Source organism: Colobus angolensis, unplaced genomic scaffold, assembly GCF_000951035.1.
Source record: "Colobus angolensis palliatus isolate OR3802 unplaced genomic scaffold, Cang.pa_1.0 Scaffold2, whole genome shotgun sequence".
NCBI classification, from domain to species: Eukaryota; Metazoa; Chordata; class Mammalia; order Primates; family Cercopithecidae; genus Colobus; species Colobus angolensis.
Genome location: NW_012115154.1, coordinates 9980399 through 10005073, shown reverse-complemented (window position 1 = coordinate 10005073; position 24675 = coordinate 9980399). Strand labels below are relative to the sequence as shown.

The 24675-nt window shown below is 44.3% G+C and overlaps 1 protein-coding gene across 1 annotated transcript in view; it reads left to right on the top strand.

Annotated features, from left to right (window-relative positions):
• KIAA1147 (KIAA1147 ortholog) overlaps positions 1–22337 on the top strand; it is a 25834-nt gene extending 3497 nt beyond the window's left edge. The window contains exons 3-8 of the mRNA XM_011941302.1: positions 8693–8827; positions 16790–16908; positions 17870–18001; positions 18134–18284; positions 18946–19014; positions 20324–22337. Coding sequence (XP_011796692.1) covers positions 8693–8827; positions 16790–16908; positions 17870–18001; positions 18134–18284; positions 18946–19014; positions 20324–20519 — 802 coding nt within the window. The 3' untranslated portion in view covers positions 20520–22337. The remainder of the gene's footprint in view (positions 1–8692; positions 8828–16789; positions 16909–17869; positions 18002–18133; positions 18285–18945; positions 19015–20323) is intronic.
• The last annotated feature ends 2338 nt before the right edge of the window (positions 22338–24675 follow it).

Sequence of the window (24675 nt, the reverse complement as noted above, 5' to 3'; positions counted from 1 at the left end):
TCTCGAACTCCTGACCTCGTGATCCGCCCGCCTCGGCCTCCCAAAGCTCTGAGATTACAGGTGCCTGCCACCACGCCCGGCTAATTTTGTATTTTTAGTAGAGACGGGGTTTCATCATGTTGATCAGGCTGATCTCGAACTCCTGACCTCGTGATCCGCCCGCCTCGGCCTCCCAAAGCTCTGAGATTACAGGTGTGAGCCACCGCGCCCGGCCTGAACTTGCCAAATGTTTATTAGTTCGTATCAGAATGTTCTGGGATAGTTTGTCCCCTTTGCTCAATAGATAGGTCTTTTATTTTTAATTTTAGGAACTTTTTCTTCTGTAATAAAATATTTAACTTTTGCGTTCTGGTTTTTCCTTCTCCAGGAATGCCTGTCATGCATATCTTTTCTCCCCCATTGTCTTCTATGTTTATCATTTCGATGATTCTTTTAATAGCTCTTTATTGCTGGAGCTGTCCCATACATTTACTTGGTTATTCTCTGTGGCTGAACATGCAGCATGTTTCTATTAACTGTTTATTTTTTTTTTTAGCTACTCCTCTACCTTTTGGAGCTATGGAAAATACATTTGCACATATATCTTTTTCTGTATTCAAAATATTTCCTCAGTTTTTTCTTTTTTGTCTCAAAAGTAATATTATGAAGTTCTAAAAAAGACCATTTTATTGGGATTTTGACACTTTTAAAACAATATTATTCCTTTTAAAAAGCTAATTTTCCAAGTAGGCAATACAGTCTCATGGTTCAAAATCCAAAGATTTTAAGGTGTTATTTTATTAGTTAGGGTCCTGGCTAAAAGGCAAGAACAGAGGCCCAAAATTACTATGGCCTGATTAAGATAAAAGATTATTGCTCATGTCATAGCATAGAGGTAGGCAAGTGGTCAAGTTAGGTAGCCTGCTCTGTTCCATACAATTGTTCAGGGACCCATATTCATCTCTTGTTATTCTACCATATCCTAAGAATGGTTTTGTATTGCAAGGTGCTCTTTCCCAAATGTTGAAAGCTGCTCACTGCTATTATGTTTGCATTTCAGCTCATAGGGAAGAGGGAAAAACTAGAATTTACATATCTCACTTCTCATATTCCATTGTCAAGTTCTCAATCACAGAGACACACCCAACAGCAAAGCAGACTGGGAAGCATCACTGCTAGGTGGGTGACCCTGTGACCAGTTAGAGCTCTGGGGCATTGGTTACAGACAAGAAGAAGGGAAGGCTTGACTTTGAGAAAAAGTCAACAGCTTCTGCCTCAGTTTGCCCCTCTGGCCACTCCGGTATCCATGTGTACTCTTCTTCCCACTTGTAAAGGCCATTCCTCCCACCCCAAAGGAGACGTCATAGAGTCTCATTCAGTTCATACTCCCAGTCTAAAATCTAGGATTTGTCTGTGGTGTGCAGTAGTTCTTTACATTATAAAAGAATAGCCAAGTCCCTCTACTCCCTACCTCCCAAATGCAATAAAGGAGGTAAGGTAGGAAGCACAATACAAACTCCTGTTTGGAAAAGGGAAGAATGAGAAATATGGATGGTCACTAGTTCATAACAACAGTGAAATTCTGCTGAGCAGGAATTGCAGAGTCAGTATGCTGTTGGTTCAACTTTGGTTCTGTTGTGTAGAATCACCTGTCCATTTTCCTCCGTGGTACTTGGCTTTGTCTTCTAGAAGATTCTTTCTTCATTTTCCTCCATAACCACATCTGCAGTGGGCATTGGAGAACATGCCCTTCTTGAGGCTGTACAGCTTTAGAACACCTTTCCTGCTAGTATAGATTTGGAGGTCAAGAAGTCATAGGCTTTTATAAGCCAAGTATGTGACAATACAGAAGTCAAAAACTAAATTGACTTCTGGTTTGCTTCCAGTCAGTTCCAAGTAAAAGTATCCATGACCAAAGGTCTTCTTTGGGTCATGGATTTTAATTAGCAGACTGAATTATAGTTACTGGCTTCTCTTTTTGGCCCATCCCTTTCTCCCTCATTTTCATAATGACTTCCTTGAAGTGATTCCCTAAATCTGATCTTTGTAAATAAGCGGACTCCCTTGTCTGCCCAAGAATACTAAACTGCAGACGTTCATAGATGCCCTGAGAGAGACTCCTGTCTCCTGCTTTTGGGGTAGAGTAGCATTGACTTTTCCAGCCCTGTGGGGTCCCAAATTGTTGAAATCTCAATAGATTTATATTGCCAAATTTAGAACACATGACCCTTAGTAGGCTGTATTTTATTCCATTTTTCCTTGCAAACCAGCCACTTCTTCCTTGTTTTTATCTTACTCTTGTAGTAGCTCACTAAAAGCATACAAGGGGCAGTCAGCACACACCAGCATTCTATTTCCAACTGCTTCCCCTTAAAGCTACAAATTCAGACGACACAGGGTCTAAAGTTATTGAAGTTTTAGCAGATGTTTTGCTACAAGTGTAACAAGGGTTGCCAGCTTTCTAGTCTGCAATATCTATTTTCTCACCACCCTCCCCTTCCAGCAACAAAGCCAGTGTCTCGATATGGTTTTTGATACTGTAGTAACTCATTTCCAGGTATTGTTTTTGGCTTTTAGAGTATAGGCTACGTTGCTATAATGAAGAAGAGACCCCCAATACCGTGACACAGTAAGACAGAATTATAGCTTTTCCAGCATGGCAGTCATAGTAGTTCATTGTGGGTAGGTGGTTCTGTTCCACTGGTCATTCTTGGACCCGAGTCATTCAGTCTTACAGTATGTCATTTTCTAGAGTGTTGTCTTATCCACATGGTAGAAGCTGTCTCCCCATTACATTGTCATTTTCTAGCCTATAGGAAGAGGGAAAGACCTTGGCTCCATGGAATGTGAGCAGAGGTGGTGTGTTCAACTTCCAGATCCCGGAAGTTCCAGATCCCGGAAGTTGAACATACCACCTCTGCTCACATTCCATTGACCAGTTCTTGGTTACTAGACACACATAAGTAGCAAGGGAATCTGGGAAATGTGGTCTTTAGCTGGGCATCCATGTGTCCATCTAAAATTTGGAAGGCTCTGTTACTAAAAGAAGAAGAGTGTGGCAGACTACCACTCACATAAAGTGAAAAATCTTCATCCAGTTCCCATATCCGTCCAAATCTCGGTAATCATAATTCATTTCTCATGTATTATCTTAAAGTGTGTGTGTGTGTGTATATACAAATACAAACGTATATTCATACTGTCTCCCTTTTCTTGCAAAAGATAGCATGTTATTCGTGTTGTTTTGCACCTAGCCTTTTTCATTCAACAGTATGAAAGATCTCATCAGTACGTTGAGAGTTTCTTCCTTGTTTTCAGCTGTGTCATATGCCTTGTATAGAATAATAGCATTTATCAAGTTCATTATTGATAGACATTTGGTTGGTTCCAGTCCATTTACTGCTACAAATGATGCTGCATTGAATATCATGCATTTCACACCTGAGGGGTGTATTTGTATATTAAATTTTCTGAAATGAAATTGATGGCTTAAAGGATATATGTATATATCATCTTAATAGATCCTGTCAAATTGCTTCCCATAGAGGTTGTGCCATTTGCATGCCCAGTAGTAATGCAAGAGAATGTCTGTTTCATCACAACATTGCCAACACAAAAATGAAAGTTTGGGAGTTTGGACATTCTAACCTGATGGATAAAATAACCGTATATCAGTATAGTTTTAATTTTTATTTTTCTTATAAGTGAGGTTGAGCACCTTTGTATGTGTTTGAGTCATTTGTATTTCTTTTTCTGTGAACCATTTCTAGCCTTTGCTACATTTTGTTGTTTAGCTTTTCTTAATTTTTTTTTTTTTTGAGATGGAGTTTGGCTCTCATTGCCCAGACTGGAGTGCAATGGTGTGATCTCGGCTCACTGCAACCTCCACCTCCTGGGTTCAAGCGATTCTCCTGCCTCGGCCTCCCGAGTAGCTGGGATTACAGGCATGTGCCACCACGCCTGGCAAATTCTGTATTTTTAGTAGAGATGGGGTTTCTCCATGTTGGTCAGGGTGGTCTCTTAACTCCCAGCCTCATGTGATCTACCCATCTCGGCCTCCCAAAGTGCTGGGATTACAGGCATGAACCACCGTGCCCGGCCTTTTCTTATTAATTTCTAGGAGTTTGTACAATAGGGAAATTTTTTCTTTGTTATATAAATTGAAAACTTACATAACACTTTATCATTTGTCTTTTAACATTACCTTCTTGTCATATAGGTGTTTTTCTTTGAATTCATTCATCTTTTTATGGCTTCTAGATTTTGAGTCATAGCTAGAAAGGTTTTACGGCTTGGTGATTAAAGACGGCTATAGGTAACAGAAGAGACTTGTATGACAGTATGAGGAAAAGAAGGAAGCACAGTTAGATAAGCTCAGGTCTAGGTTAGGATAGTACTTGAATACGGCAGCCGCTTTTACATGAATTCACTAGTCTTCATTTCTGCAGCACTTAATCTGTGTTTTGTATTTCTTCTGACTTCTGATGTTCCAAACCTATTTTTGCCCTCAGTATCTCTAAAGAGTCTTTTAACGATTATTTCTTATGAATCAGAAGATATTGGAGAACTATTTCATAATTTTAAAAATGAAATTAGAAAAGGCAAGAGGGACTGTTATTGAATAAACAGACCTATGACTCATAACTACATTTTACCATGCTCAGATCTCGATCCAAACCAACTGTGAAATAGCGTTTGGGGACAGTGGCTGTATTTTGAATGTGGACTGGATATTTATATTAAGGCATTATTATTGTTGGGTGAGATAATGGCATGGCGATTATGTGTTAGTTATTTAAACAGATTTTATCAGTTGGAGATGCCTTACAAAGCATTTATCAACGAAATGTTATGAGGTAGGATTTTCTTTAAGACATTCTAGGAAACAAGTGGTGATGGTAGGGTATAGGGTATAAGTATAACCATATGGATCAAATATTATTGAAGCTAGATGACAAATACATCCGGAGGTAGTGGTTGCAGTGAGCTGAGATCGCGCCACTGCACTCCAGCCTGGGCAACAGAGCGAGACTCCGTCTCCAAAAGGGAAAGAAAAAAAAAAAAAGGATTATTGAGGTCATTCAGTACGTAAATTTTGTAACTTGGTAGATTAACCTTTCCGGTGTATCATGAATTATGGTCCTCAATATTATTGTGGTTTCACAGCATTTCAATATATAGATACATCACAATTTATTTAACTGTTTCACTGTTATTGGGGTTTAGGGTGTTCCTTATTTTTTTCACCACCGTGCACATCAGCATCCTTATGAGTAAATGACTGTTTACATCTAGAAATAGTTCTTTAGGCCACAATCCGAGAAGGGGAATCATTGGATCAGAGGATATATACAACGTACAATTTAATACAAGCTGTAAGTTATGCTTCATAAGGTGGTGCCATTGTATCCCTGCACCAGCAGTAGAAAATGGGGGTGCTTATTTTTCTGCATTTGCAAAGCCAGAAACTAGGAGTCCATTTGTTCAGACAGATATATACATATATACACACACACACACACACACATATATATATATATTTTTTTTTTTTTTTTTTTGAGACAGTCTTGCTCTGCCACCCAGGCTAGATGCAGTGGTGTGATCTTGGTTCGCTGAAACCTTCACCTCCTGGGTTGAAGCAATTCTTGTGCCTCAACTCCCCAGTAGCTGGGATTTTTAGTAGAGACAGGTTTCACCATGTTGGCCAGGCTGGTCTGGAACTTCCGGCCCCAGGCGATCCGCCTACCTCACCCTCCCAAAGTGCTGGGATTATAGGCATGAGCCACCATGCCCAGCCTGTTCAGACCAATAATTCGCACACCAGAGTGATGAAGTGTAATTGTCGCACGAAGGCATCTCTGATTCTGATTGTGGATGAATTATTGCCGGTGTGGTAGGGACAGGCAGGGTCAGTTGCATTGGGTATCTGCATGGCCACATATGGCTGTGTTTTATCAGTGAAGGAGCTGTGGGCTTAAGGAGAATCCCAGTGTCTCTGGCCCAGCAGCCTATGGCTTCAGATTAATAATACATATTGAGCCAATTGTTCTCTAGTTTTTACAGTGTCACGGCTCTTGGATGGTTTCCATAGGTGGTTTGGCATACGTTTCAGTGTGATGGTTTCTCGCTTTCTGCATTCTTGTAGGTAAGTTCACCAGGAAGGGCTCCTTTGACATCATCTTTGAAGACTAACTTATCCAGCACTCTGAGCCTTGTTTCAGTACTTTTCGGTCTTTCTTGATATTGTGGTTTGACAATCTTGTTTGTTGCAAAATCTGTAGTGTGTTTAAATTTTGAGGCTTTCATACAACAGTTGCTTAACATTCATCCAGGAACTGCCAATTTATGTTTGTGTCTATGTTCAGATTCCATATTATTGCCTTGTTCTGTCCCATCAGTCAGTAATATCTGAGGCAGTCAAAGCACAGAATCCTCATATTAGTTCTTTATCTAAAGGACTCTAACTTTTGTACCGAACTTTTCTTTAGAATCGTGATTCAAGTATACAGTTTAATGTAGTCAAACAGAAAAGGCAATTGAGCAGCAAATCAGCAAACAATAAACCTAGAAAATGAAAAAATATTACCTTGACACAGCCCCCTTTAACACAGAAAATATAGTAGTATTAAAAATATAATGAAATGATTCTCAGTTTTAGGGAAATTTGATCCTAATGAAATACCTTTGAATGAAAAAATATAAATTACCCCTGACACAGCCCCCTTTAACACAGAAAAATACAGTATTAAAATATAATAAAATATTCTCAGTGTTCTTTTTAGGGAAATTCCATCCTAATAAAAACACCTTTGAACATAATTGCCTTTGTGTGATTTTTCTGTGAATCAAACTTTGATCAGTTTGACCAACTTCCCTAAAAAGTATCTGAAATTGTCATCTTCTCAGAATAGTCACAGCTTAGATCATGGGTTTCCTGTCTAGCTCATGAACATTTGTAAAAGTGAGCTAAATGATTATAAGCACCCTCCTCCCAACTAGTTATTTGTTATAGGAGGACTACCTCCTTGTCAGAACTTAAAATGCATAGAAGCCCTGAAATTGGAGCTATCATCCATCTTATATTAGTAATCATTATATGAATATAGTGATGATTTTTTTTCCTTTTTAAAATATAAATTTGTCTGAAGGTCTGTTGTCATCACTTTGACATAAGAGCTGTAAGTCACTCTGGAGTGGAGATGGTTGGAGAATGGAAGGCTATAGCTGGTTGATGAAATCTTGACTCTGAACAGTTTGTGTCATAGTTTGGGGTAATCCACTGTGGCAGTTTGCAGAGGCAGTGTGGCAGCGGGGAATGCCTATTTTTAATCACCGCTGTTCCAGGGCCAACCATAATTAGGGATGTTTCCCTTGCTCAGTGAAGCTGTATTTTGCTTTTTGTTCATTGATTGATGGAAATTGTAGGACACTGAGAAAATAACGATGGGCTAAGAGGGTTTTGGTGCCTTTTATTCCTCCCTCAATTAGGGCTTTTCCGGGCCTACATAACAAAGTGCCAAAAACTGGGTGGCTTGAAACAGCAGAAACATAGTGTCTCACAGTTCTAGAGGCTGGAAGTCCAAAGTCAAGGTCTCAGCAGTGTGAGTTCCCTTTGGGGCTATGAGGGAGAATCCGTTCCAGGCCTCTCCCCTAGCTGCTGGTGGACGCTGGCAATCTTTGGGGTTCCTTGGCTTATAGATGCATCATCCCAGTCTCTTGTCTTCATGTTCACCCGCTGTTTGCTGTGTGTGTGTGTCTCTGTGTCCAAAAGTCCCCTTTCTATAAGGACAGCATTCATACTGGACCAGGGCCGGCTCCAGTAACTTCATTTTAACTCAATTACCTGTGTAAAGATGCTATCCAAATAAGTTCCCATTCTGAGTGAAGTGCTGGGGCCCCATCTTTTTTGTGGGGACAAAATTCAACCTATAACACCCCCATTAAACATAGTGACAAACAGTCCTCACAGTGTGCCTGAGCTCCACTGGGGGGCAGGATTCTCCACTTCCAAATGGCCCAGGGTGCTGCCTTCTGGCTTCTGGGGTCTGGGGTCAGCCAGCAGGGCCAGCCACAGCCAGGCTCTGCGACCCGAGCCAGTGGGGCGGGCAGAGAAGAGATTCTGATGCTTTTTATTTCTTTATTATTATACTTAATGCAGAAATTATGAGCCCTGGTGATATCCAATAATAATAGTTTTCTCTTATTTGAGACATTGGGGGTAAGCTTCTCCGTATTCTTCCATAACAACAAAGCAAGCAGGCAAGCGTGAGTTCTCTAAACAAAGAGCGGCTTTAAGCAGGGAATTTTAGGCTTCCAAGCTGGCCCTTCACACAGGAAGCAGCCATTCTCTGGGAAGTGGCACCCAGTCTCCGGCGTACCTTGCTCAAGAACAATAGACATTAGTCATAGTCTGTTAATTCTGTCTGTTTCCCATGAGAAAAAGAATGTGTTCCATGGTGCTGTCAGGGAGTTTCAGGCCCATGTTTGAACTTTTCCTAAGGATCTTCTGTAGCATCAAAGGAGGTGACCTGAGCAGCCTCCAAATGGGGATCTTTGGAGTATGTCAGGGCCTTTGCCCCTGAGCGTTGCAGCCCTTGAGGTGGGTGGGGGGTAGGAGTGGTAGCAGAGCTGTGACCAGTGTGTGTGTGTGTGTGTGTGTGTGTGTGTGTGTGTGTGTGTGTGTGCATGTATGCATGTATGTGTTTTTCTGCAGGCACCAGCTGGAGATGCCAGGACATTACACTCATCTGGCCGCCTTCTATGAGGACAAGAAGGGGGTGCTCCATGCTGGTCCCGGCAGAGGCAGCAGCCTGCCCCCTGTCTACTGGCTGCCTTCCATCCACCGATACATGTACCCTGAGATGAAGGTGAGGTTAGCCCTGCTTTTCTTACGCGATACTGGATCTGTATCTGGGAATAGTAGCTGTTGATTAATTTTTAATGAATAAAAAATTTATGTCTTTGGATCATACAGAATATCTACTTTTGATAGAGTTGCAACATAAGCATTTGGTTTGTTTAAAACGTAAAGCAAGTTATCTTAAACAATATGCTTTCTAGACACTTCTGTAATCATAGTATAAAGGCGTGATAGGCCAGTCGTGAAAAGATGGATTTAATTCTGTTGATTGCTTCTGATATTTTAACACCAGACATTTGAACTAAAGATGAAGAGTTTGATGAATAAGTATGACATTTCTTAGTGAATATACTTTTGATGTTACTTCATTTTGTATTTGTTTCTGACTTACTTTGGCTTTGGTACCAGAATATGCCTATTTACAGTTAGCAAAGCACCCAGCGAAGCGTTAGGTGTTGGAAGGGTGCAAATATGACTAAGAACATGAATCTCCTCTTTCTCTTTCTTCTCTGTCCTCTGTGGTTGGCCACAGGGTGTTTCCATGGAAACCTAGGACTCCCCTGGTAGAGGAATTATGCCAAGAGTCCAAGGGAGAACTCTGGAAGATGCCTTAGGAACATGAAGACAAGAGACTTAGGATGCGGTCCCTGAGTATTTGGCTAGGTGGAAAGTGAGGAATGCTGATTCCAGAACCAGGAAAGGTGTGAGCAGCAGTGAGAACCATGGTCTGTCACTTTCTTAGCACTTTCTGGGAGTTACGCATTGTGCCAGCTATTTATCTATACCTGTTGCAGCATTCTCTAAAATAAAAGTAAATTTTTTTTAATCCTTGTTTTCCAGCGAAAGCAACCGAAGCTTATAAAGGGCTAGTGACTTGCTTTAGGTCTTATAGCTAATAGGAGTTACAGCCAAGGTTTAAACAGAGGTCTAGTGCCACAGCCAGTGCATGTGTCCTGCCCCACTTTATTGTCTTTGCAGAGATGTGGACACGGAAAAATGCAAGCCAAGTTCATGGGACATGAGCAAACTAGTTTGGCTGGGATTAAGTCAGCTGGCATGAGGGAAATGATTGCAGAACTAGGCTGAAATTAGATTGTAGAGAGCCTTAAATAGTAGACCTTGGAACTTGAACTTGAATCCTAATAAGTACCAATGAGGCACTTACCGGGAAAAGAGACCATGCTAGGTATTTCAAACTAATTTAATACAGGAAATCAGTAATATACGAGTTGGAAGGCTGAAAGAGTAAAAAAGAAATAGGTAACCAATATATTAGTAATCATAGACAATAGCCTGACCCTGTATTAGTCATCTATTGCTGTGGAACAAATTATCCCCAAATTAATGTTTTAAAACAGTACATATTTATTATTTCACAGCTTCTGTAAGTCAGGAATCCCAGCATGGCTTAACCAGATTCTCTGTGTCATGATCTCTCATGAGATGGTATCAGCCAGGGTTAGGGGATCATCTGAAAGTTGGACTGGGGAGGTGTCCACCTCTAAGATCATGTGGGTGTTGGCAGGATTGAATTTCTTGAGGACTGTTTTGAACTGAAGGCCTCAGTACCTTGCTGGCTGTTAGTTGGGGGCTCCCCTCAGTTCTTAGCCATGTGGGTCTCTCCACTATGCGAGCTTGCTTTATCTAAGCCAGTAAGAGAGTGTACTAGCAGGATGGAAGTCAGATCCCTTTGTAACCTAATCATGGAAGTGACAGCCCTGCAATGTCACCATATTTTCTTAGAAGCAAATTAAGAGGACAAGGGGATCGCATAAGGCCATAAATACCAAGAGGTGGGTATCACTGGGGACTGTCTTAGAGGCTGCCTTCCACCCTCCCCTAGGGCTGGGGTAACAAAGCAAGAGAAGCAGAATGATCAAAACCGTGGGAGCCTGCAGGAGGGGTCCCTGCACAGCCAGTACTCAGATCACTGAGGGAGGCACTGCGCATCTATGCTGGGACCTCTCAGGAGGTGTGGCTGCACCTGTGCTGTGCATGCTGAGGAAAGCTGGAGACTGGAGTCATGGGTGTCTTCTGCTGCTGGAGAAATACTAGCTGGAGCAAGAAGCTGAAGAGATTTCCTTCTGCCTTTCAATCTACAATCCTTGCTCTCCATTGAAGAACTCTAACTGGAAGCCAACTGGCGTGTGAGTTTAGGAATTGTCCTTTACAGGTTTCCCAAGCCCATGGTATAGGCTGAGAGACAATCATTAAGAAATGGTCAGAGGGCCATTGGAGGTACTCTGGGCTTGCACTGACCTGAGTCCTGTTCTCTCTCTGTCTGCTCATAACTGAGACCCATTTTTTCCTTCAGAGTCAAATTTCTGTTGGAATTATCTCCAAATCCACAGGGAGGTGACCTGCATGTGACCTAAATGCACTCATATTCTTCCCCGTAAGAATCCAGAGATGAGGGACTAAGGGAGAACAAAGAAAACTGCCCATGCTTTTGAGGACAGCTCATTAACATAACTGTTAGACCCTAGGAGATGCAGGGAAGAGGGTACTGTCATGTTTGCAGGTACAAATGTGGAGTGTCTTCTTTTTACAAAACAGTATGTCAGCACATCAAAATAAAAAACATGGCCAAAAAACATGGCCAGGCATGGTGGCTCACGCCTGTAATCCCAGCACTTAGGGAGGCCAAGGCAGGCAGCTCACTTGAGGTCAAGAGTTTGAGACCAGCCTGGCCAACATGGTGAAATCCTGTCTCTACTAAAAATACAAAAATTAGCCAGGCTTGGTGGTGGGCACCTGTAATCCCACATACTCGGGAGGCTGAGGCAGGAGAATTGCTTGAACCTGGGAGGCAGAAGTTGCAGCGAGCTGGCCGGGCGCGGTGGCTCAAGCCTGTAATCCCAGCACTTTGGGAGGCCGAGACGGGCGGATCACGAGGTCAGGAGATCGAGACCATCCTGGCTAACACGGTGAAACCCCGTCTCTACTAAAAAATACAAAAAAAAAAAAAACTAGCCGGGCGAGGTGGCGGGCGCCTATAGTCCCAGCTACTCGGGAGGCTGAGGCAGGAGAATGGCGTGAACCCGGGAGGCGGAGCTTGTAGTGAGCCGAGATCCGGCCACTGCACTCCAGCCCAGGCGACAGAGCAAGACTCCGTCTCAAAAAAAAAAAAAAAAAAAAAAGTTGCAGCGAGCCAACGTCGCACTACTGCATTCCAGCGTGGATGACAGAGTGAGACTTCTCTAAATAAATAAACAAACAAATAAATAAAACATACGTGGCTTTTGTTTCAGCAACCTTACTCCTCAGGATCTATCTACCAGAATGATGTATGTGTAACAATATTTAATTCAACATTGTTCACAGTGGTAGAAAACTAGAAGGCCTATGTATTGAAAGGCCTGTGGTGAATAGTGAATTAGAGCATAAGAAGATGACATGGAAGGACCACCAGATCTCATTTGTGTGAGAATAGCAAGGTGCAGAAAACTCATCATCCCTTGGTATCTGCAGGGCCTTGGTTCTAGGCGACCTGCCTCAGATACCCAAATCTGCAGATGCTTAAGTCCCCATATAATAGGATGTAGTCTGTGCGTATACAGATACTCCTCAACTTACTGTGGGTTTACACCCCCATAAGCCCATTGTAAGTTGAAAACATTGTAAGTCAAAAGTGCATTTAATGCTGGCAATGCAGCCGACAGTCCCTGACTTACAATGGGTCCACTTAATGTATGATTTTTCAACTTTATGATGGTGTGGAAGCAATGCGCATTCAGTAGAAACCATAGTCCCATCAAAGTCTTAAGGAGCTTCTTGACTTACCATGGGGCTACCTCCTAATAAACCCATCATACAGTTGAAAACTTGGTAAGTTGAATCATGGTAAATCAGGGACCTTCTGTGCTTTAAATCATCTCTAGATTACTTATAATACCTCATACAATGGAAATGCTATGCACATAGTTGTTATACTGTGTTGTTTTTTTACATATATTTATTATTGTTATTCTTTATTTTTCCAAATATTTTTTATCTGCATGCAGTTGGTTGAATCTGAGGATATGGTATCGGGATACAGAGGGCCGGCCGGCTGTACATGTGATACGATTACACTGTTGTTAAACAGTCACAGTCTCTGTCTAGATAGACACACACACACCCCCAGACATAAACATGGAAAGTATTGATGGGTGTATACAAGCTTATTAAGATATGTATTCCCTGGGATGAGGTAAAGTATGGGATGGGGTAGGGCAAGGCTTACATGTATAAAAAAGGCAGGGCCAGGAAAAAACAAATGACGACACTTAAATAGCATGTATGTCCCAGCACTTTGGGAGGCCGAGGCAGGCGGATCATAAGGTCAGGAGATCGAGACCATCCTGGCTAACAGTGAAACCCCGTCTCTACTAAAAAAGACAAAAATATTAGCCGGGCGTGGTGGTGGGCGCCTGTAGTCCCAGCTACTCGGGAGGCTGAGGCAGGAGAATGGTGTGAACCCTGGAGGCGGAGCTTGCAGTGAGCCGAGATCACACCACTGCATTCCAGCCTGGGCAACAGAGCGAGACTCCGTCTCAAAAAAAAAAAAAAAAAAAAATAGCATGTATGATATAATACTTGTCATGGATGGAAAATAATGTAATATATCTTTCAGTTTTTATTGAAATATAACATTTTATAGGAACAAGTTCAAAAATAGTATATATGATTATCATGTATGGAAAATAATGTATATATATCATTAAGCTTTTTATTGAAATATAAAACTTTATAGAAGTAAGTTCAAAAATCATATGTATATAATTCAATGAATTTTTACAACATGAACACACGTATAAAGAGAAACTTTAGTCTGGGCACAGTGGCTCATGCCTGTAATCCCAGCACTTTGGGAGACCAAGGCGGGTGGATCATGAGATCAGGAATTCGAAACCAGCCTAGCCAACATGGTGAAACCCCGTCTCTCCTAAAAATGCAAAAATTAGCTAGGCATGGTGGCGCACGCCTGTAATTCCAGCTACTTGGGAGGATGAGGCAGGATAATTGCTTGAACCCGGGAGGCGGAGGTTGCAGTGAGCCGAGATAGCGCCATTGCACTCCAGCCTGGGCCAGAGGGCAAGACTCCCTCTCAAAAAAAAAAAAAAAAAAAAAAAACTTTAAAGAAGTAGACTTTTAACGTAGGAGTCAGATATAGGACTGTTTCAGAGGGAAAGAAAATAAACTGGAAAGGAAGCAGAGGGAAGAGGAAGACCTCTCTGAGAGATCCAGATGTGGCTGCTAAATGCTCCCCTTAGGAACATGGGGGAGTGGGAGAGGGATATAGGGGAGGAGGGTTGGGCCCCAGGAGTGGAGGGCGTCCCTAGTGGCAGGCATGGGTCTTATCAGAGCCTGCTATGGAGACTGAGCTGACAGAGGTTAGGGAGTAAAAAGAAATTGGAGTGAAAAGAGGATGGAGTATGGACTTGAAAGGTTGGAGGGAAAACATGAAGGTACACACTGGAGACATCAAGGAAAGAGAGATCTCTGTAAAAGCTGCAGAGAAACAAGGCTGGAAAAAGGGAAAGAGATGTCAATGAAAGCAGGAGAAATTTCTGTTGCATGGTGCAGTGAGCCTGGTAAAGTGAGGAGGGGTGAGAAGTCTCTAGAGCTGACTCTTTTAGAAGAGAAGAGGTGGTCCTATGGGCAGTGCTTCCTGGCATGGGCCTGGGCACAGGACCTGAACTACTTGCAGGTCCCAAGAAGGGCCATGTTCCCTCTTACCTGCAGGCCTTTGTATGTGAACACCTTCCCTCAGATTCATCTGTTTGTTTAGTTTGTTTTGTTTGTTTTGAGACGGAGTCTTGCATTGTCGCCCAGGCTGGAGTGCAGTGGCACAATCTCAACTGACTGCAACCTCTGCCTCCCAGGTTCCAGCGATTCTTCTGCCTCAGCCTCCCAAATAGCTGGGATTACAGGCACACGACACCACACCTAGCTAATTTTTTGTATTTTTAGTAGAGATGGGGTTTCACCATGTTAACCAGGCTGGTCTTGAACTCCTGACCTTGTGATCTGCCCACCTCGGCCTCCCAAAGTGCTGGGATTCAGGCGTGAGCCGTAGCGCCCAGCCTCAGATTCATCTTTATGTCAAAGCTTCAACATCACTTCCCACAGGAAGTCTTTTCTGTCTCTCCTAGAGTGGGGTGAGGCACCCTCTGGTTTGCTCCACCAACTCCCATTCTTCTCCTATCACGGCTCCCATCGGGCTATATTTTAAATGCTTGTTTACCTGTTTCTCCCACTAACCTATAACATATACGCTGAGTGAGCCCTGCCTGGCCTCCATGTGGTGGAAGAACAAGTTGGACGCCTGAAGATAACCAGTGGGAAAGCTGGGAGGAACCGGGTGTGCTTTGGCGCCCTTTCCTATCTGGTTGCTGTTAAGACTTTGATGAGAGATAGTGATTGGAGGGATGCAACCAGCCTTGGTCACTTGGTGCCTCTCCTCCTCATGATTTGGGATGTGGTGGCAGAGGAGTAGGCATGGGTGGCAAATGGCATGCTCAGCGCAGGGTTGCCTTTATCCTGGCATGGGGTAGGGGAATGGTATCAGTGCAGGAGTGATGCCTTGGAAAGGGATATCCTCTCCGGGTACTGCAGATGCAGCTTTGGAGGGCCCAAGACAGCCCTGACCTGGACAGGCAGAGTGCAGAGGCCGCCCTGAGGCTCGGGTGTAAGTGCCCCCGAAGGCTGGTGGTTGTTAAACCCTAGCAGGCAGCCTGGGAGTCGGTGCCTCTCTCAGAAGTGCTCTTGCCTGCCTCCCTGATGGGTGATGAGCTCTTACTTCTGGCACTTTGGCATGGAAGTGACTTTCACAAAGCTTACGAGGCCTGGGGTTTGAAGCCTTTCTGTCCTAAAAATAGCCTTGGCTGTTTTTATGTGCTATTTCATGTTTTGTCTCAGGTGGTCCTTATAACCCTACAAGGTAGGTGATCATTCCGTAGTTCATAGTTAAAGATAGTGAACGGAAAACATTAGCTAACTTTCCCCAGATCTCCCTGTTAGTAAATGGCAGGGTCAGGTTTGGAATTCAGCTCTTCCTGGGATCAGAGCTTATGCTCTTAACCCCTATGATACTCCTTGGCTCAGGGTTCCCAGAAGGCAATTCAGGGGTTGCCAGTTAGTGTCAGGAGGAAGAGTGGGGCCAGTCGTGGTGGCTCACGCCTGTAATCTCAGCACTTTGGGAGGCCAAGGTGGGTGAATCACTTGAGGTCAGGAGTTCAAAGCCAGCTTGGCCAATGTGGTGAAACCCTGTTTGTACTAAAAATACAAAAATTAGCCGGGCTTGGCGGTGCATGCCTGTAATCCCAGCTACTTGGGAGGCTGAGGTAGGAAAATCGAATCCAGGAGGGTGGAGGTTGCAGTGAGCCAAGATCACGCCACAGCACTCCAACCTGGGTGACAGAGTAAGTGAGACTCCAACTCAAAAAAAGAAGGAAGAGTGGTCAGAGGTGAAGTGTAACAGGGATTATGCCAGGGGCTCCTTCCTACCTGTGACTTCTGCAGACACCTCACTTTGCACAGTAGTAGTCCTGTAGATTTGGGATCTGACTGGGGACTGTTTGCTCACTGTGTTATTACTTACAGTGCTTAGTAATGTTTTTGAGTTGAGTTTTCTTATTGAAGCAGAATGTGTCTTCAGAGATGCTTTTCTTCTGATTTTTTAAAATTTAAATTTAGTTTTGTTTTCTTTGCATTGTTCTCCTGAGTAAAATAATGATCTCTAGACTCAAACATCAGTGTATCAGGGAGCTGTTGTATTATAGAAATCCAGTCTAAAAACATCATTTTGTGTGGAAATAAGCATCTTTTAATGTATCTGTTTGGATGGACTTCAGAATTTCGGAGGCGAGGATTAGATACCTTTTGCTATATTTCTAACAAGCTGTTCCTCACACTTTCTCCTCCCTGTTCCCCTCAATTTTTTCAGATCACACACCCAGCTGGCTGCATGTCTCAGTTTATAAAGTTCTTTGGAGAACAGATCCTCATCCTCTGGAAATTTGCCTTACTTCGAAAGCGCATTTTGATATTTTCTCCCCCGCCTGTGGGCGTGGTGTGCTATAGAGGTAACCAGAAGCCAGAGTCAGGGGTGCTGCTTAAATCCCTGTAGCAGAAACTGCTTGAGTCTTTCTGTCAGTGATCAAGTTTGGAAGAGTTTGGGCCACATCAAGGGGATGGGGTTTTAAGCCCAGGAGTGACCTGATTGGCTGTGAACGCTGGTGACAATGTAGAAGATGGGTTGGAGGACACATCAGTGGCCTGGCCAAAGATTAGGGTCTGGATTAAAGCAGAGAAGATGCATTCCAGATGTATTTTAGAGAAACTGGACCAAACTTGTCAGATTGGATTGTAAAGGTTCTGATGTGTGTGAGGCTACAACGGAAGAGTCTAGGATAACAAGGATGGTGGGGCCACCAGATGGGGGACTGAGGAGCAGCCGGGGGCTGGCTTGAAAAGGTTAGTGTGGGATGTGATGAGGGTGTGCTGCCTTGAGACCTTCACAGCAGAGGTGTCCGCCCACGCTGCATAGCTGGGTCAGGACCTGTGGGCATTTGAGCTGGAGATAAAGATTTGAGGGAGATAGATTATTTCTGCACTCATATCTGAGATGGACAGCATTACCTGGGGAAAGTACAAGTGTGGAGGGGTGTTCCAGACACAGGAGGTGGACCAGAAAGGTGGAAGGACAGAAAGGACCGGGGAAGGACAGGCAGAAGGGGGAACCAGAAGATACAAGGGTTATCGATGCCGGAGTTCTGACAAGGTCAAATTCTAAGCAAGACCAGCTAGAGAGAGACTGAGAAATGTTTATTGGGTTTGGGAAGCATGTTGCTGACGTCACCTTGAGGGATCAGTTTCTCCTGTGGGACCTAAAGAGGCTTGCTACCTCCTGTCTCCTCAGAATGCCAGGACCACCTGGCTCCTGAGGCACCAGATAGCCTGAGCAGAGGTGTTGAGCTGCAGGCTCCAAGGGAGGAAGGGGGTGGAGGGGCAGAGCCTCCCTGCTCACTTCCTCTGTCCCCACAGTGTACTGCTGCTGCTGCTTGGCCAACGTTTCACTGCCTGGCATCGGGGGCACCATTCCTGAGTCCAAGCCTTTCTTCTACGTGAACGTGGCCGACATCGAGAGCCTGGAGGTAGAGGTGTCCTATGTGGCCTGTGAGTACGGGGCCCTCCCCTCCTCTTGCCCTCAGGTCCCAGCCCTGCTCCTCCCAGACACGGAGCTCCCGGGCGCCTTGCTTCCCAGTGGGTTCGGGTGGGTTCCCACCTCTCTAACCCCGGGTTCCACAGGCACCACAGAGAAGATATTTGAGGAGAAGCGGGAGCTGTATGACGTCTATGTGGATAACCAGAATGTGAAGACACACCACGACCACCTGCAGCCGCTGCTGAAGATCAACAGTGCTGACAGGGAGAAGTACCGCCGGCTCAACGAGCAGAGGTAGCGGCAGCCAAGGGGAGAACCAGGGGCTCCACCCTCCTCAGGGCAGCTCCAGCGTGGGGGTCTCTGCAAAGCCTGTCTTCTGCCCCTTCCCTGATGCATTTCTGCCAGTCTCCATGCTGCCTGGGATGGAGATGGAAACGAAGGGAAGCCCTGCAGTGGAAGAGGCCAGGCTCCCTGTATGCTGCCCTGATAGGAGGGGAGTAGATCCACGGTGCTGGTTTCTTTCTTCTCATGGACTTTGGAATCTGTGGACATTACCTTAGCTGCCAGATGCTCTCCACGTGACCTTTAGATGTATCTGTGTGTGCGGCCTAGAAGCACCTTGACTGAGCACCTTCATTGTGTTGGTCGCTGTATTAGAAGCTTGCTTATATGTATCTGATGTCATTCTCAATAATCTGGTGATCCTATGAAATAAATGTTATCATCATCCCCCACTGATAGACAACTAGGAGAGATTGTTACTTGCCTAAGATTACCAGGGGCAGAACTGGCCCTGGACCCCAGGGATTTTGAGTCCAAACCCTGTTGCTCCCTTTCCTGGCTGGTGCTGCTTCCTGGGAGGTGGTGGCCCATTGAAGATGCCTGGCTGAGGCCTCACCTGTGACTGGGGTCCTGGTACCTGCACAGAGTCTCATGGTTATCTCCTGACCAACAGGCAGATGCTGTTGTACTCCCAGGAGGTAGAAGAAGACTACAACCCTTGTGAAGAGGACCTCTTCGTGCTGTGAGTCCTGTGGCCGTGGGCGTGGGGTCTCCCTGAGGATCCCTTCAGCACTAACTGAGTGACCTGCATCCCTCCCATGTCACTCACTGCAGACCAGGGATGCCCTTCATTGCTGCCAAGGGCACTAAGAGCCAGGTTCCTTACAGAGGCAAACCTGAGCCCTGAAATGCCATGAGGGGGAACCCAGAGGACTTACGGAAAGAAGCAGGGCCCTTAAGAGAAAACAGGAGTCTTAGTGTTTCTTTTCTTGTTGGGCTTTTACATCAAGGATGTCCACTGCATAGAAGCTGTCTGTCCCTCAGGATTCTGGGACTTCTCATTTCCATTGCCTCCTTTGAATAGAGTTGTTCCTTGCCCTGAGTATTATGGGATAATCTGAAATTTTAATTCTTGAATCAAATGACATCTCTTTGCCCCATAGGCGTAGGAACCAGGGCCTTTCCACCTCACAGCACTGATTTCATTCCTAGACAGCTGGGTGAAGTAGCCTTCTGTGGTGTGAACTGAATTCTCCCAGCTTCCTGTTTGGTCTTCCAGGGGTGAGGTTGTGGTTTGATGTTGAAAACTTAATGTGGGCATTTCTACAAAGGTGCAGCACCTTGATTCTAATAGTGGACTTCCTAACCCTACATCCTGTTTCGGTGGAAAGTATCTGAGACTTGAGCACAGCCACAGTCTCATCCAGTATGACATGTGCCACTGTGTCTGAAATTCCTGAGCACCCAGGGCCACTTCAGGCACCGGACACTTTGCAGACCTGAGAGCTATATGGGGCTGGAGTGGCTAGTCTAACTAGACAGTGAGTGCTGTCCTGAACGGGGCTTGTTTGTTCATAAAGCACTCTAAAGCAGGGACTTTTAAATCTTGATCTGTGCATCTCACTCCTCCCAAAGAGTCATCAAGGGAGGGCAAACACCCAAGGGTAATGTTGGCTCATGTTCATTTTGTTGTTGTTGTTGAATTTTTGCTTCCTCCTATGACTAAGCAGAAAGAGAAAAGCAGTGTGGGGGCCTCTTCTCAGGCTGCGTTTAAACCCCGGTCACTTCCCTCAACGGGAAAATGGGTTTTGACAGGCCATCTTGTTTAGAGATTTCCCTAATCCCACCATAATTAATGCCAAATGGTTTCTTTGCTAACTTTAATAGCACTTGAATAATTGTTTAACTTTTACTCTTTTCTTGTTTTAAGATACCTGCGAATCCACTGAAAAGTACATTAAACAACAGTATAGTTTTGGTTCCCCATATGTGGATTATCTAGTGAGTTTTTTTTCCCCCTTCCTTTCCTGTGTCTTGTCTTCTAAATGCAGATTTTTCCTAGAACAGAACAACCGGATATTTCAGACTTTGTTGGAGGTGTCTGCCAGTCAAGATAAAACTCTGACAGCAGAGCATGCCCGGGGCATGGGCCTAGACCCCCAAGGAGACCGGAGCTTTCTCCTGGACCTGCTGGAGGCCTATGGCATTGATGTCATGCTAGTCATCGACAACCCCTGTTGCCCATAGGAGGAGCCAACAGGACCGGGAGCCGCTTCATGTGGGACGTCAGCAGCCTGGAGTTCACCCCAGGCCCCCAGAGGGCCTCATTTTTTTATTAAGTTGACATGGAGGAATATTGTTTATACTTTCCAACAAACATAATTTTGCAATTTCCTTTCTGCCCTTTTCCCTAGAGATAAGGTGAGATCGCCTTGGTTTAGTGTCCTGCCATGTTAGGATATTGGAATCCGCCACTTTCTCCCAGAGCTGCTGGTCCTTTGGTCTTGGTCATAGGAGTTATATCACTAGGAGTGGGCTGAGCTCTGGAAATACTGGGATGGACTGTTCAGAAAGTTTGTGCGGTCTTTGTCCCTTGATGTATTTGAGAATAAGACAACCATCTGTCCCCTGTGGCCTTAAGATGTTCATCTGCCTAAAGGCAGAAACTAGACCGGATGATCTTTTAAAGTTTTTAGTAGCTCTAGGAGTCTTGGGATCAAATCCCTTTTCTTGTTCATTGGGGCAACTTTATGTCTTCTCTGTTTACTTGAGTAGGGACCACAAAGAAGGAAAAAAGGATGTTTCTGACACCAAATGTGAGCTTATCTTATGGTCAGAATGACAGAGGTTGCTTATCAGTGAGCTGAAAACTAAAATTGTAGATTGAAGCCTTGAAACCTTCCTCAAAGTAACTTCATGGTGGCCATGCAATGTAATGTTCCTCTTTCTCCAAACCCCTCCTCTTGGGATGAATTGGTGAACTGTTAAGGGCCAATGCTGGCCTTGGAGCTTGCAAGCAAATTAATTTTCCAATTTAGTCTCTTAAGGGTTCAATATGCTCTTGGAGTAAGGGGTATTTTTAAAGGCTGAAGTTTGGGCTACTGGAGGATAGAGCAGTTGAAGTTCGAACAGGATGGAGAATCACTCTGAGTCTCTTCATCTGGACACGAGTTCTCTGGAGGCATTAGCAGCAGCAACTCTGGATCAACACAGATTTACTGGGTTCCAAAATCTAGCAAGGATTTGAGCTGGTTAACTCAGAGGGTGGAGCATGATGCTAACAAGACCACTCATCATTTTGGACCCCTCACAAACACACTTCTCTTTAGCAGAGGTGACGTTCCTTAGGCTAAATCATTGGATCCAGGGACGTAACAGATTTGCTGAGAGAAAATGTGGCAGTGCCTTCACCCAGGACAGTGGTCAGGAAGCCCCGAGCATCGCTGATGGATTTATTCGTTCTCTTCTGAAGTGCTCTGCTCTAAGCTGGGTCCCATTTTCACCTGCCTGTCCTCTGATTGGCTTTTGCAGGAGGGCAGCTTACGTGTTTGTCAACCAGTTAGAAAGCCAGTTCCTGTGGGTTGAGTTTAGGCCTTCTTGGCCATGATTGAGAATTTTGACTTGGGATACTGGGTTGCTGGTGACAAATAATGTCTTCCTCTTCCCGCTTCCCGCCTGGCTTGATTATGGGAATAGCTGTCAGTGCATCTATGTCTGTGACCAAGACCCAGCCAGACTAACGTACACAGCAGAGAGAAATAACATTCAAATGGTGGGTCACACATCTCATCTCAAGATAAGGTTCTTAGGGTTCACTGCTTTATTCAAAAGTATTTTCACTGTAGCTCCTTCATATGGAATATCAAAACTGAAGAAATTCACACGTGGACATGCAAATAGACATTGATTAATCAAGGTAGCATCTTTATGTAAATATATAAATAAGTTTGGGCATTGAAATGTAAACTGTACAGCTAATACGCTTCTCCTCTGCAGTACTGGTTGCTGTCATTTCAGTAATGTGGATGTTTACAAAAGAAAAAACATCTGTGTTTCGAGGTTGAAGACTCACCGTTTTTTCTCCTTTACACACAACCTCTCCTCTTGCCTCTCAAGGGTTGAGGCGTCCTTTCTAACTTAAGGCTAATGGTTACTTTTCGTGGTATCCTGAGGTTCAGGGCGTTTTAAGCTGGGGGTAGGTGGTTAGAGGCAGGAGCAGGAGTGAAAGGAAAGGTCTGATTCTCCTAGAGGACACAGGAAGACCTTTTTCTGGAATTAGGGAATCTGCCAGGAGGAGCTGTTTTAGGCATTTCTGCTCCGAGCCTTCTATATGCAAACACTCTGCGGGTTTAACTGCAAGCTCAGAAGTGCTGGTGTAAACGTAGCAGGGTGAGAATGAAGTTCCTGTATTTTCCTTTGAATGGTGAGTCAGGGCTTCTGGGTTCCCTTAACTTTGTGCTTGTCTCAGTAGCTTTCTGTCTCAGTCCACCCTCCCGCTCATGCAGAGGGCCAGGGTATGGGTGGCCACAAAGGAGAATGTGCCAGTGAGGCAGTGAAATATTTTCTGAGAAACCATCTGCTTTTGTTCAGAAGAAAGTGCTGAACATCGTTCACAGACTTCTAGGTCTGTAAGCTCTTTAGGGGCGGGCATTATGATTACCATTGGCCTCCTGGAGGAGGGTTGGAAACTTGTGGTGTGATACCTTCTGCCACTATCTCCTGCTGGGCCTCAGCCCTCGCCTGCCTGAGCAGGCCTAGTTCTCCTGTGAAGCTTTCAGCCTGATCTCATGCCACACTGTGAAATGAAACATGTGCCAGTTTAGAAATAATTGCTGACCTGAGACACTGGCTGGGCTGCCCTGTTGTTCCTGAGTAAGTCAGAAGAAATGCCAGGTGGGAGGAGAATTCAGGTTTGGGGCTTGTTGGTGTCCATGTAAAATATGACAAAGGCCTGTTCAAGGGGGTGTTTTCAATTCTGTGGGCTCAGCAGATAATACTACTCAGCCTTTGGGAAAATGTCCAGTTGGCTTCTGGCTTAGGACTCTCCACAAGGAGTTCCAAATGGTAGGGCTTATCCCCTACCAGAATAAAAAGTATGGCCCAAATTATGTGTTTAGAATTTCCTTGGGCTTTAAACATGAAACATTCCCTATGCCTGGTAGAGACAATTCCAGTGTCAGTGTCCCACCTGGGACCTCTACAGTCCTCAGTAAATTAGGTTTGCAATGAATTAGAAGGCTTTTGTCTTCCATATCCGTCATCCATTATAGCATCTGTGCCTCCATCTGGTTAGGGGGAGGGAAGCTGAAATCATTGATGTATCAATAGAAGTAATTTAGCTTAGGAACTTGCATCTATAACTTACGTTGTTTTGTTCCACTTTAAAGTCAAGACAAAGTTAAGCTAGCTCACAGGTGCACATGCTTCCAGATGCCACATGTGAACATTTGATCATGTAACTACCGATGATACTTTAGCTAGAAGATAAATTAAATCTTAGCTAAATCATTTTTTCATTCTGGTGGCTATAAGGATGAATTTGCTCTCAGTCTTGATACATTGAAAGCCCTTCAAACACAATAAAAGATGAAATCACTCACCTTTAAACTGAGGCCTTCAGGGAAGCTGTTGTAAAGGGCAGTAATGAATTAGGCTTTCAGTTGTAGGACATCAACCCTCCGAGAAGAGGCAGAGACCCGAGGGACCATTTATTTCCCTTTGAAACTGCACAGCTCGGGGAATGGATGGAGATGCTTTCTCTAGTCCCTGTATAGGTCATCCTTGCAGAGGTAAGAGGAGGAGTGGGCAGGTGGATGAATAAAACAGGATAATGCTCAGCTTGGCAGTGAACTTGCCTTAGTGTGATGACAGTTCTAACATGGGCAAGAAAAGTAGATTGGGGACCAATATGCCAGGCATAGGTTTTTATCTCCCTAATAGATCCCAAGCTAGTAGGCTTGGATTCTGCCAAATGGCCATCCTTCCTGTCTTCTCCCCTGTACCTTGTAGTTATACCGAGGTGAGAATCCTGCTGACCCCAGTCCCGTCCCCTCTCATTTCAGGAAAACCCTTTTCTGATTCAGGTAGGGGGAGAGGAGGAGTTAAGGGCTCCGTTTACTCCCAAGTCATGGATTTTTAATACTCCATTTTTATTACTAATATACCTCTGTTCCTAGAAGCTACTGGAGTCTTGAGTGTTGTGGGAAAAGGCTAACTGTGAATTAAGTTAATGTTTTTCTTATAAGAAATGGAAGTTTATTTTTTTATTGATATTACTATGTGATGAACTGAGTATGCATATACTGAAATGGAAGGAAATTTTAAAACTATTATTCTAGAAGAAATGGGCAGTTTTGTAATCTGGTGGTGGCTGAGACCCCATAGAAGTTTTACTTTGTAAATA